We start from the raw sequence: 14,923 nt of genomic DNA on the forward strand, positions 1-14,923 counted from the left end.
CCTAAATAAAATATTTAACATGCCGTACGGTGGAGCAAAGTGTGCAATAACTGGATGTGATAATAAATGTTCCGTAACTTCTAAAAATGTGGACAAGAATCATATCAGTTACTTTACATTACCAAAGGACTCAAAAATCCGAAGAATATGGATTTCTAAATGTTACAATCCTAAAATTAATACTGCTTAACTTTGCAAGAATATGCTCGGAACATTTCAAAGACGAAGATTTTGTAAGAGATTTTAAAGCTGAACTGATGGGAACGAAGCCTAAAAGACGGTTAAATTCAAGAGCAGTTCCTTCTATGAAGTTACCATACTAACAGTCTGTGTGTGTGAAAAGTTCAGAAGCAAGAGAGTCTAGAGCCAGATGTAGAGGAAGAAGAAAACTTATCGATGAGTTAGTAAATTCAGAACTGTTAGAATCTAGAAAGATTTCTTCCAAATCAAGTATATTTTCAAATATAACGACTGAAACCATTATTTTTGTACTTTTTTCTGTAATCTTTTGCCAAAATACGTGACGCGCAATGGTTAGCGCGTTCGGCTGATAACCGAAAGACTGGTGGTTCGAGCCCACAGGGGAGCGTTGTTTTGTAGCCTTATAAGTAACGGGAATTATGCAAAGAAGCTGCCAATTTTGGTGTCAGAAAAAAATAAAATTCATCTTCTTTTGAAACTTAACCTGAGTAATTTAAATTAAAGAATAGCCTGATATCTTGGTGAACGCAAGGGGAGTTGCGTTAAAGCCTACTTTACAGGGGCAAGGGGAGTTGCGTTAAAGCCTACTTTACAGGGGCAAAGGAAGTTGCGTTAAAGCCTACTTTACAGGGGCAAAGGAAGTTGCGTTAAAGCCTACTTTACAGGGGCAAAGGAATTTGCGTTAAAGCCTACATTACAGGGGCGAAGGAAGGTGCGTTAAAGCCTACTTTACAGGGGCAAGGGGAGTTGCGTTAAAGCCTACTTTACAGGGGCAAAGGAAGTTGCGTTAAAGCCTACTTTACAGGGGCAAAGGAAGCTGCGTTAAAGCCTACTTTACAGGGGCAAAGGAAGTTGCGTAAAAGCCTACTTTACAGGGGCAAAGGAAGTTGCATTAAAGCCTACTTTACAGGGGCAAAGGAGTTGCGTTAAAGCCTACTTTACAGGGGCAAGGGGAGTTGCGTTAAAACCTACTTTACAGGGGCAAAGGAAGTTGCGTTAAAGCCTACTTTACAGGGGCAAGGGGAGTTGCGTTAAAGCCTACATTACAGGGGCGAAGGAAGGTGCGTTAAAGCCTACTTTACAGGGGCAAGGGGAGTTGCGTTAAAGCCTACTTTACAGGGGCAAAGGAAATTGCGTTAAAGCCTACTTTACAGGGGCAAAGGAAGTTGCGTTAAAGCCTACTTTACAGGGGCAAAGGAAGTTGCGTTAAAGCCAACTTTACAGGGGCAAAGGGAGTTGCGTTAAAGCCTACTTTACAGGGGCAAGGGGAGTTGCCTTAAAGCCTACTTTACACAATAAAATTGTACCCTGTCTATGGACTCAACATCAATTTTTTTATTGTGACAAAAATTTATTCAAAACAATTGAATAAATTATATAATAAAGGACTTGGTGTGCCCAAGCCTAAAAAACAAAACGCATAGTTAATTTCGTCACTGCAAATGCTAAGATAGGCCTAGTGCTTTTAAATATTCTTATCTGTGTTTTAAATTTCGAATTCCCGTAATTTCTCGCCATTTACTCGAATTGACTGACGTCATAAACGCGAAATTTATTTACCACCAGTGCCTGTGTACGTAGCCAAACCCAACCGCCGGCGCGAACTCCGACATTCTTCTAGTTAATATGGCCGCCTCAAGTTCGAGACCGATTATAATTGCAGGCAATTTTTAATTATAGGTATTTACATTGTTTATCGAATGAAAATTTTATTAAAAACTAATTGATACTGATATATTTTAAACTGAACACTGCACTACCCATACTTCGTAATGCTTATGCTAGAGACTTACAGCTCGAGATAGTTCGGGAACGGCAAGCGAGAATTGAATGGCTACACTCGGTTAATTTTGCATGACTTCCATCTTCCTATTTAGTCTGCATTACTAAGCCTTTGACAGCACTATCAGCCGTCGCTTTTCGAGAATCTACGACCTACGTTGTCACTTCATGACAAGCTCCAGTTTGTAGCCAGTGATAAACTTATGGAACATATCTTATGAACTTATGGCTGTATGCATTCCTGTTTTAATTTAAATTCCGCCATTTTAAGGGTATGCTGTATGCATTCCTGTTTTAATTTAAATTCCGTCATTTTGAGGGTATGCTGTATGATTTCCTGTTTTAATTTAAATTCCGCCATTTTGAGGGTATGCTGTATGATTTCCTGTTTTAATTTAAATTCCGCCATTTTGAGGGTATGCTGTATGATTTCCTGTTTTAATTTAAATTCCGCCATTTTGAGGGTATGCTGTATGATTTCCTGTTTTAATTTAAATTCCGCCATTTTGAGGGTATGCCGTATGATTTCGTGTTCTAATTTATAGAATTTGTTGGTATAAATTGCTTTCTAAAGGTCCCAGGCCCATATAGCCACTCGGTGGTGTAATATTCTCCGCCATTTTGAGGTATTTTTAAGGATCCATTCCTTACCTCTCCCTACTAAATTAAGGTGTATCCCCTGTAAATGCAACATCCACGTTTTCACTCTTTGAACCGTATCAGGAATCAGGCAAGGCTATCTCCCTTTTTCAAGAGTCCAATTTTATTTCTTTTATTTTTCAAAGGTGACTTTTTCTTTCAATGGCACTTTGATGACGGTTTTTTTTTCTTTTGTTATTGTTTCTTTAAAGGACTTGTTTTATGTAGTCTTAGGTACCTTATCTGTTTGACTTGGGCTTTGCCGAGATAAGTTGAAGTCAGAATGGGATGGGCTTTATAGCTATTGAATATTAAGGGTGAATCGCTCCATATCACGTGGAATTGAATCTTTGAACGCTTTAATTTCAAAGTTTTTATATTTTTTTGAGCGACGATTACATTGGGTGTGGTTGCCTTAAGTTTTTTTTATCGTTTAAAGGACATTTTTTTCGTAGTTTGAAATAATTTGAGCAACTATTTGAAGCAAAGATAATTTTGACTTGGTGTTTTGGTTGAGAGAATGTGAAGTATTTGAGTTTTAAAACCAAAGAATATAAGGGGAAAAAATTTATATTTTTCTGTGTATAAAATAATAGGTGCAGGGTTCATACAAACCTGGAAAAATCAGGGAAATAAATAGTTGACAAAAACCTCAGGGAAATTTAGAGTTTTTAGTAAAATTCAGGGAAATCAGGGAAATTTGCGCCAAACAGGGGCCGAGTAATTAAGCAAAATGTTCGTGAGCAATCCCTCCATAAGATTAACATTACACTATACTTTGGAGGCTATAACTCTTGTTATATTAGAGATACGGGGATGTCCTTTGATTATGTTTTAGTCCTATTTGCCCCCCTCCCTACTTCGTTTACATTTGCTCCATAAGATACCCCATATGCGGGAGAAAACCTGGAAAACTCACGGAAATATATGGGGAGAAAACCTGGAAATCTATGGGAAATTTGTTTTCCAAAAGTTGTCCCGGGGTGGTATTTTTAATTGTAAATTATCAATATTAATTAGAATTAATTTATTTATAATTTGGGTGTAAGAATAATTAATACTATAATGGATGTGGCAAGTTTACTAGACGCCACTAAAATCGCTCTAATCACCAAAAATGTGATGAAATTATTCGTCAAAAGGTGTCCTTACGCCTTTAGTTAAATCATAAGTAATATAAAAACAATAAGTTGACACTCAGTCAACGATTAAGGCAGCTAATAGGAAGTATTGTGTAGCCAGGTAATTTTTCAGCGTATCTAGGCGGATTTTGTTTGAAGAGCTAGCTAAACTAATCATTATATATGACGAATTTTATCTCGCTACCTGTTGCACCTTGCGCCGCTAACAATGCCATGGGATGGGAAGTGGTATACTTTTGGGTTATTAATGTTACTTATGGTGAAGGTTATAAAATCATTGTTTATGAGATGCGTGGCTGTGGCAATATGGTCAAGGGCGCCGCAGTTAGCGCACTGCGTCGGGCCCTTACAATCCTGAGCATCCGCGTGGCTGACCCCACACGTGACACAGCGGAAAGGGCTCTTACAGTACTTGAGAGGATGTCCAAAACGGCGGCAGTTTTTGCATTGGAGCGGTTGGCGTTGGTACGGGGAGACTTTGTAGTGGCGGTAGTACATTCGGATTTCGGAAGGAATCTCTGCTGGTCCAAAGTTGATCAAGTAGGTGGTGGTGGTCCCTAAGCGGGACACTTGGGCGCATGGAATGTTCTGTCGGTTTAGTGCATCGCTAATGAGGGCTTCATCGAGATTATCGGGGACCCGATATATAACCCCTTTGTTGCCTGGTTCGTGGTTCGGTCCCGGGGAGGAAATCGAAAAGTCGACCAGTTGAGGATTTCATCATGTTGCGTTTGCGAAACGGGCACCACCAGTAGAGCGCCTCCTTTCAAGACCCGGAGGTCTTTCACTTCGCCGATGGAGTCTTCGAAATACTTACATAGGTAAATAAAGTCGACATCATGGAAGGTAAGTACATTGCTGCCTGGTATATCCGTGGCGATCGGCCCTTCGCGGGTAACGGCGGGTTGTAAGATCAACGGTTTGACCCGAGCAGAGGCGACCGAAGGTTCCAAGTCGTCGGTGGTGTGTCCTCGTTCCGTGTCAGAGTGGGAATCATCGTCGGTTTGGGGAGAGGCCGAGGCTTCGCGTTGCTTTTTTTTCCGTTTTCTGGTCATAAGGGGGAAAGGGGAGGTGGGAATAGAAAGAGCTAGAGGAGCGTGGTTGTGAACGACAGTTTAGCGGAGCGCAAGAAAAGCGACCGATCGTCTCGCTGTCTAAAAACCGAAAAAAAGAATTGCCTTTACATGACTTGCTGAGTACAAAGAATGAATGGTAGTGGGGACCTTCACAAGAGCAAGCCTTCCTACTGATCAAAAAGCTCTTGATCAATCACCCTGTATTAGCAGTCTATGATCCTTGTTTGAAGACCATCGTAACAGCGGATTCATCTTCATTTGGGATAGGAGCTGTATTGAGTCAAGTCCACAAAGACGGTCAACGTCGAGTCGTATAACTTATGCCTCGACTACATTGTCCGATGCTGAAAAGCGCTACGCGCAAATAGAAAAGGAAGCCACTGCGTTAGCATGGGCGTGTAACCGATTCCGCGATTATATAACCGGAATTCAGGTGGAACTCGAGACAGACCATAAGCCCTTGATAGCGGTACTTTTAAATTTCGTTTTAGTCTTTAAATATGGTAGAAATTTTCCTATCGTTAGTAATGTACGCTCGTGTTTTAAGAGTTCTCTATTAACCTAGTAAAAAGTAACCCTCAATTATTTGCACGACCGATCGAAGTATTTTTATCCGTTCATATCAAAGAGGATATACGGGACTTACGAGATTACCGCCCCCTTTTTGGAGAGTTGTTCTGCCAAGGCTACGGAGCGCGTTCGACGACAGGGAATGTCAGACACTAACTAAAGGCCGCCGACAGGTTATGGCAGCGCCCATGGAAGTACCTCTCGTAAATCTCCAGTCCAAACGTAGGTCCGGAGTTAATCCCCGACTCTAAATTACAACCAGCATCTCGTTGGTTCTTGAAAACTCACGTCAGCACGACGCTAATGACGAAAATTACGTATTTTCCGACAAAGGAGAGGTGAAATAGACCCAAAGAGGGTAGAAAGAGGGGGAGTTGAAGCTAGCGGCTTTGATAAGGCATTTTGGGTGTTCTCGCTTTTCTTTTTTATTTATTTGTTATACTTCCCTCCTAATATCCGGTTCGCCGTATTTCAACCAATAAGAGGGCAGAGAAAGATGCGCGCGCACACCGCAAGCTTAGAGGTAAACTTTCAAAGCGAAAACACTCCAGCCAAGCCTTCTACTCCCCCTCTTTCTAGTTCTACCCTCTATGATAGCCTGGCCTACTTTTACGTCCCCCCCCCTTGTATTTTGAAAGGGGGACTGGGACTATGGCGCGCGAACACTTAGGAATCTTATAACTTCTCCCTAGTAAAATAGATATCACTTCTTGCTTGAACTAAAACTTAGTGAAAATATATTTAGCCAGTATATTGTAACTCCCTCGGAACAGATAGAGATCTATTTTATAAATTTAAATAAGAGATATTCAATTTCTTTCAAGGTAGTAACTGAATGGCCTTTTCCAAAATTCGAAATCTACAGAAAATTCAAATATTTTTCAAGAAGTCTTCTCAAAATGCGTATTTTTAAGTTTAGGGGTCACTGGGTCGCGCGTAAAGAACTTAAGGAATATCAAGTTCGAGGGAGCGTGCGTAAAAGTCAAAATACTCCTTGACAGATTGGAAATAAAATATAAAAAACGTTATTTTTGTTTTTAATTTATTTTGAAAAATACTTCAGAACTCAACGATCTGAACTGCCGCATTTTTTTCATTGCGTCACTCTTTGATTTTTTCCAGGGGAAAGTGGAGGTGGGAATAGAAAGATCTAGAGGAGCGTGGTTGTGAACGACAGTTTAGCGGAGCGCAAGAAAAGCGACCGATCGTCTCGCTGTCTAAAAACCGAAAAAAAGAATTGCCTTTACATGACTTGCTGAGTACAAAGAATGAATGGTCGTGGGGACCTTCACAAGAGCAAGCCTTCCTACTGATCAAAAAGCTCTTGATCAATCACCCTGTATTAGCAGTCTATGATCCTTGTTTGAAGACCATCGTATCAGCGGATTCATCTTCATTTGGGATAGGAGCTGTATTGAGTCAAGTCCACAAAGATGGTCAACGTCGAGTCGTAGACACTAACTAAAGGCCGCCGACAGGTTATGGCAGCGCCCATGGAAATACCTCTCGTAAATCTCGTATACAGTAGAGGAGTAGACAGTTGTTATGTTCAGTTCTCGTTATATTTTTTGGAGCTACTTCCAGCACTCGGATAGTTGGTAGACTCGTGGTTACTATCAATGTGTAAGTAAAATAAGTAATCACCCAATGGGAAAAATCTGGAAATGAACAGTAAAAATTTGGCAAGATTGTGTATTGGTTAAGGCTAAAGTGCCTACTCCTCTACTCTATGCTCTCTATGGTGCAACTGCAAGTATAGCGAAGCGTTTTATTTTTGCCTACTAAATTTGTTTTAATTTAGGTGTGTTGATCTTATTTTAGTTTTCGATTACGGTGGATGGAGTTTACACGCAACGTGGTTCGACAGCCGGGACCTTTTCCCTGTTATCGAGCAGCGTTCTATTCGTCGGTGGCAGCGATAAAACCAGCTCCAATGTTGGAGCCAAAATAAGGCCCAACTTCGTCGGATGCCTTCGCAAAGTAAACTTCAAACCAGTGCCGTCTTAAGGCATGGGCTATATGGGCTATAGCCCAGGGCCCCGCGTGAATTAAGGGCCCCAGATTTCTTGTTCAAGAAGTTGGCAATACGTAAATATGACCGTCACGCTTCGAGGGAATATTAAGTTGTGAACAATTTTTCTAACCAAAATCTCTGTGGACCCCCTTTTTAAAGAGGTTTATGGCCTACACTAGGTTCCATGGCTACAACCACCCTTCTCAGATGAATTCACACATGTTTACTGAGAGAAAAGTATACCTAGCCCAAGCTGCATGCATGTCATCGTTCTATTCTCTTACTCCGTTGACTTTAATTTAGGACAGGTTAATTTTTTTTAGTGTTCCGGCCGACTGAAAAATCAAAACACTATATAGTTCCCGTTCGTAACATCAAAGAATCAGTCTGATTTGCTTTAGCTGTTAGCCGAATTCAAACGGTTTATTAAATCCAATCAACTCAATGTCTTTCAATCTAAACTGTCTTTTCACTCTACTTTACTTAATCTGTTACTTTATATATTGCCTACATTAATCAAGGCCTGCGCAACGCCGTTTTTCATTTTTCTTTTTTCAACTTATGTTGCCGAATTCTCTCACCCGAGAGCGCTGTTAGCTGGACTTAAGGAAATTGAAATGTTCATTTTCCCCAAGGTCTATAGAGTTGCCGCTTCGCTAATAAGCATTTTCCCTAGCTTGAAATTTGAAATGTTCATTTTCGCGCACGTTTTGGTCCAGCTCGCAATGCCATCTCGCGGTAAAATAGATAGAAAACCCAAATGCTCTTCGATATCGATGCTTACAAGTTAAAACGTGATTGTACCTAATTCTTTAAAACATGAATATTTGCGAGAGCGCATTAGGCCTGATTCGTAAAAATATCCCATATAAAATGTATACATAGTACAAACATACAACAAGTACAATCTGATTACCAAATTATATTATTTATACACTCATTTTGAATTTTCAATAAACCACACTAATGGACTTTTCTTGTTTACCTTTCCTAACGCTAACTGATAACGTGACGCATTGTCCCTCAAACGCTATGCAGGGGATAATGCAGCGATGTAAATGTGAGTGATAGGCCAAACTGGAGTTATGAACTTTGCTCTCTTAAATGAGTCGGTTTTAGTTTGAGCACGCATGGATTTTTCAGGCCTATATTTGTCAAACTTCAAAATATCCTAAATCATCGCAAGGGTCAGTGGGTTTAGACGAGTAAAAACTATGAGTCGCAAATTTGAAAGTTAAGCTACAAAGAGAAAAAAAGCGCTTGAGGAGATGGAAAATTCTTCGTATTATTATAAATAAATGTTTGATTGAGCTAAATTTATGGTCCCCTTTATATATGTTTCTGCTTAGTGCAGATTTTGATAATGTAAAACTGTTTCTTAACATTCTTAATTAAAATGAAGACTGAAGGAACAGATATTAATCAAAAATGTCTTGATTAGAATCAAGACCTAAAAAGTATCGATAAGTCTGAGGTTATCACTTGTCTGAAGGATCAGATATTAATTTTTCTATTTAATTGAAACTTAAATGCATGCTTAAGAAAAAACAACGTTCCATTACCGTTTTCCGTTGAAATAAATTATTTTACTGGTAATCAATTTCAAAAATTTACTTATCTCGGCTTTTCGACCACAATTCCATTACCCGAAAACATTTTATCATTACATTAATTACTTTTGGGAGATAACGTGTCAAAATAACCTATAAAACAATAAAAAACTGTAATAGCGGTCTGTTTAGCCATGACAAGAACCTTTTAAAAGTTACAAGCACTATATAACCCTTTCGAGACTAACAGGACCTGAGCAAACTATTTCATCATGTGCGACCTCGGCCTTGAAACTCTCTCATAGTCCCAGTGTGTGTAGAACATAATTTTTCGCTGTTATCTGCCAAAATCAATCTTTCTAGGTAGTGCCGCCTCCTCACTTGAATTTTTCATGATATATTAAGGTTTGAACGAACAAAATTCAAGATTACCATTTTCACTACCATGTCCCTCTGCTAACTTGAAGCAAACTTTCCTCTCTTTCTGCTGCTCATTACCGGTGCCATTCCCTTGACTTTTTGTTCGTTATAACTACTATCATGAGTTTATTTATTTCAAACCAAAATATAAAAAAATTGGATTTTTTTCCTTTTGTGCTACTTAAAATTTACAAATGTATATAACGTTGTCCGTGCCATATCAAATAGTCTCTAACCATTGTTAGAAACTAGAGAGAGAAATTGGGCAGTAACACTGATCATGCCCTGAACTATGAGAAAGACACACACACTTGATATTACATCATTTTGCAAAACCGCGAGTAAAAATCTAACTGTCCCTATTGAATTTGGCGCCATTGGTTTTAGAATAATTAAAATGTTCCACTGCGAAGCGTGCCGGTCACGAATGGGGATGTAACGTCTTTAGGAACCTTTTAAAACGCAAAACCATACACGTACTCTCCCAAAAGTAATTAATGTAATGATAAAATGTTTTCGGGGAATGGAATTGTGGTCTAAAAGCCGAGATAAGTAAATTTTTGAAATTGATTACCAGTAAAATAATTTATTTCAACGGAAAACGGTAATGGAACGTTGTTTTTTCTTAAGCATGCATTTAAGTTTCAATTAAATAGAAAAATTAATATCTGATCCTTCAGACAAGTGATAACCTCAGACTTATCGATACTTTTTAGGTCTTGATTCTAATCAAGACATTTTTGATTAATAAAAACTGTCTTTGCGACAAAGATGAGAAAAAGTAAGAGATAATTGCCGGAAGTAACAGAAATTCAAATTTTGACTTTTGTAGACATGATTATTAAACATTGAATAATTTAAAAAATTGCTTATCTTAGTTTTTTCACCAAAATACCTTTAGTAAAAGTATTTTATTGTGATATATCTGCATAACATTACGCATATCTGGGAGCACGGCAGTTAGCTCCCTGTAGTAGTAAAAAAGGCGCGCCAAAACGCACGAGCAAAAATACAAATGAATAGGATAGGTACGCGAGGTGCAAGGTTCGTAAAGAAAGCGCTATATAAGGTTGCCTCGATCCCGCCGTTTTCTTTCGATTTTTTCTCATTATTTGATTGGTCTCGCCCTGACTCTCTCTGTGACGTAGTACGTGGAGATTCTGCAGAAGTTGCTTATCTTAGTTTTTTCACCAAAATACCTTTAGTAAAAGTATTTTATTGTGAAATATCTGCATAACATTACGCATATCTGGGTGCCGTGCTCCCAGCCAAGTCGAGCACTGACATCCTTTTCTCGAAGCAACTCGTGGCACTTTTAAACCCACTGTAACTTCGTGATGGTTAGAGGTAAAAGTCTGAAATTTTGCTTGCCGCGAGGACTGTCAATCCTAGCTCTAGTTTCCAAATTTCAAGTTCCTACCCTATATACTTTTCGAAATATCGCAGGTGAAATTTACCTTATTTTGTCACTCACTCACTCACTCACTCACCGATCATCAAAATTCTAAGGTACTTCTAGAGGAGATAGAAACTTAAAATTCAGGATTTAGTTTTCATTTATTTTATAAAGCACAGAAAAATTAAAACATCCCGAAATTTTTATAAAATTGTTCTTTAGTTCTTTATTTATAGGATATCGCGTACAATCTTTATTACATATTCTCTGCGGGTCGAAAGGGGTAATTCAGCGTAAATATGGACAAACGTTAGCGATTATATTGGCAAACGAAGTACCACGAGAGGGTCTTGTTTTAATATAACTACCGAAGTATAACGAGAGGGTCTACAAAAAGAAGTGAGATCCTATGAAAAACATTAACATGTACAAAAATGGGCCAAGCCTCGCCTCGTGCCCTTTCCGCTGTAAAACGTTCTGAGATCCCATGTAGAGCCAAGTCTGCCTTTTGATCTCATTCAATCGCCAATTGAACAATTATGTTATAAATTAAGTCCTTTTCCTAGTTAATAACCAATATTCTTTGACTCTATCATTATTATACATCTTTGTTCGTATCAAAAATATCGTGACTTGGCAAGCGCGTGTATATAAGGTTATGCATGACTCTTCTTATAAACTTGTACATATCCCCTCGACCATAAACGATTTAGTGAATATCCCTTCGATTATTTTAAAATCGGCAACGATTTAGTGAATTTCCCCTCGACTTCCTTTTAATATTACTTACCTGCGATTGCCAAGTCACGATATTTTTGATACGAACAAAGATTTATAATAATGATAGAGTCAAAGAATATTGGTTATTAACTAGGAAAAGGACTTAATTTATAACATAATTGTTCAATTGGCGATTGAATGAGATCAAAAGGCAGACTTGGCTCTACATGGGATCTCAGAACGTTTTACAGCGGAAAGGGCACGAGGCGAGGCTTGGCCCATTTTTGTACATGTTAATGTTTTTCATAGGATGCATTTTACTTTCTATTAAAAATATACAGTTAGGTTTGAGTATTCGGCTCTATAAGGAGAATAAAATATACTGAAAATCGATGATCGCTGATAAAATAAAACTAGTATTGAGACCTAACAAAATGTGTTAGTTAATTGACTATAACCCAAGGGATTGAGCATAGCACGAAGGGTCGGTCATTCGAAGAAATCATCATTCTCGAAATCGACATACATACACAAATATACACACAGACACGCCCAGTGTAATACCTCTCCATGACGTCATCGTCACTCGGAATGGTAAAGAGTGAGATAAAAAAATCTGTTTTATCAGGGTTTTTTTAAAGGCATAATGAAATGGTCAGACAGTTTTTTCATCGATTTATAATCACATAAAAATCAATAACGAAATTTAGTGAAACCTTTATAGATAAAAGCGATAAAAAAGGTCCCCCCCTTTACCGAGTTGAAATGATAGGCGTTTCGTATGTTATCAAATTATTTTAGCTGCTAGGCCATTTAGAGAAGGTTGTTTAAGTTTTAACAGGAGCTAATATGGTTTTCGAAGCCGGACATAAGAAAATAGGAAATAAGATGATAGCAAGGTGCTTGTACCAACGGTACCTAAATTTACAAGTGCCCCTCGATCAGATTCACAAAATTGTTCATTTTCGAGAAATAGCGAAGGAATTGGGCGTTAGTTCAAGAAGTCAAGAAAATGCAGCAAAAATGTTTAGGGGAAGATTCATAAACGATTATAAGAGTAGTGACCCAACGGAAGAAGAAGGACTGAAAACGATTTTTATGAAATTAGTTAATTCAACAACTACCGAAGCTGACCCTTCTGAATCAACATCAAATGAAATTCAAACAAGATGGGGAGATTTATTGAAAGAAAATTATACGCCCAAGTCAGGCATGGCATCAAATACCGCATCTAGATTGTCAAATTTCAGTCCTAAGTTTGTATAAATTATTTAATTGTATTGTAAATCTGTTAAATCTATAAGTTAATTTTATTTTATTTTTCTTTTAGTTGTCAGTCAACTCCCGTTAAAGAACAAGATGAAAGGAACAATTGGGTAAGTTGGTTTTTTTTAGCAGCTTAACAATAAAATTAGTAAAATTACACTGTATTTCCACCAATTAGGATGAAGAAGATTTAATGGCGGATAATTTAACCCTAACTGGTCCTGAAATCACAGTTTCAAATATGACAGGCTCTCATGTCCCATTGCCCAATCAGATCTGAATCTCTTATGTCTTTTCTTAAACATGAAGAGGAGGCAAAAGCAACGCCATGATTTTAGTTATTTTTATTTATCACTTTTATTAATTCATTTGTTTGTTTATATTTTTAATTGTCTGTAATTTTTGTACAAAATTTAGTTCTTTTCTTTTGATAATTTTACATGTCTTTAGAATAAATTCAATTGTTCAAAGTAAAATATTGATTTTTATTAAGAGAGGGTGGTCCTAAATAGTGTTCCTGGCTTTTTTAAGTCCAAAACTTGGGCCTAAATAGAAACAGCCTCTTATTAATGAAGTCTTAAGGCACCATCTCGATTAAATCCGCTACATTTTTCAATATAATAAATAACTAAATCTAACAGAAGAGGATGTTTGCGCCATTCTTCAAAGGGTTCTAATTCTACATAACTTTCCATGTTGGTGAAATGTTCTTTTTTTTTTTTTTGGAGGTTTCAATGCAAGCGGGTCAGAGGACCTCGGCAAGGATGTGATTAGTCAGGTTTCATTATGTGTGTAAGCAGGGGAAGGAAATGAGGTTTACTTGGGAGGTGACGGATGGGGTGTGGGGGTCAAGTCACCTCCGGCGGACACGGGGCAGTCGGCACCTATAGGGTAGGATCGCCGACATGTGTCTTATTCCCTCAAACTTTGCCTCCCAGAAGCTTAGCTTACAGGAGTACGCCACACTCCCGGCTGTTGGTGAAAATTACAGCAACCAATTTTTCAGAGTAGAAAATGACGGGTAAACTGTTCCATAGCGGCTCTTTGGTGACACGTGACCTGAGTTTAATAAACACTTGCAGTTTGTTTCCATAAGTCATTTAGAATGTTTTAGCAGACGATGCATGGGAGAATATCTACTATTTTAGAATTTGGGGTAATTCGGCAAAAGTTCGGCAAAAATAACTTCGGGGTAAAATAGTGTTTCACCCCATAATATATTGCCGAAAAACCCCTGTTTTACCCCAAACTTTTGAATTTCCTCAATATTAATGTATTATAAAGATAATATAAATTAATTTCAGTGTTTAATAGTAAAAAAGGGATTTACCAGCTTATAGCTTAGTTTTAATCTTAATTTTGTAGTTTAATTAAAAGTTATTTTAATTTTTGTCCCAAAAATGTACGTTTTTGGTCTAATTTTATATTAATTATATTTAATTATGTGGAAATTAATGCTGGATTGTGGTTCGGCAGAGTAGATTTAGATAATAAATTGAGATTCAATTAACAATTCACATTAATATCAATGTTTTATTGAAAATTCAATCCTTGCCAAAAAAACCCTATTTTACCCCAAACTTTTGAATTTCCTGAATATTAATGTATTATAAAGATAATATAAATTAATTTAAGTGTCAAATAGGAAAAAAGGGGATTCACCAGCTTCTAGCTTAGTTTTAATCTTAGTTATGTAGATCAATTAAAAGTTATTTTAATTTTTGTCCCAAAAATGTACGTTTTTGGTCGCATTTTACGTTAATTATACTTAATTAAGTTGAAATTAACGTTGGATTGTGGTTCGGCAGAGTAGATTTAGCTTATAAATTGAGATTCAATAAAAAATTCACATAAATGTCAATGTTTAATTCAAAATACAATCCTTGCCGAATAATCCCTATTTTACCCCAAACTTTGGAATTTCGCACTTCTTCAACGACTCGGCATATTTTTTCATTTCTCCCCGTAATATTTTGCCGAAACATCCCTATTTTACCCCAAACTTTGGAATTTCCCGCTTATTAATGTTTTTAAAAATAATAAAAATTAATTTCAGTGTTAAATAGGAAAAAAGGGGATTTACCAACTTCTCGCCTAGTTTTAATCTCAATTATGTAGATCAATTAAAAGTTAATTTTTGTCCCTAA

At 37.6% G+C, this 14,923-nt stretch overlaps 1 protein-coding gene across 1 annotated transcript; it reads left to right on the top strand.

Annotated features, from left to right (window-relative positions):
• The first annotated feature begins 12,218 nt into the window (after positions 1-12,218).
• Positions 12,219-13,252, top strand: LOC149716375 (uncharacterized). Its single transcript, XM_089849109.1, has 2 exons — positions 12,219-12,766; positions 12,841-13,252. Exons 1-2 carry the CDS (start codon positions 12,360-12,362, stop codon positions 12,911-12,913), a joined length of 480 nt encoding a protein of 159 aa, XP_089705235.1. The 5' UTR covers positions 12,219-12,359; the 3' UTR covers positions 12,914-13,252.
• The last annotated feature ends 1,671 nt before the right edge of the window (positions 13,253-14,923 follow it).

This window comes from Phalangium opilio, unplaced genomic scaffold (assembly GCF_054372755.1).
Source record: "Phalangium opilio isolate 3A_F unplaced genomic scaffold, DU_Popi_V2 ptg000009l_1, whole genome shotgun sequence".
NCBI lineage: Eukaryota > Metazoa > Arthropoda > Arachnida > Opiliones > Phalangiidae > Phalangium > Phalangium opilio.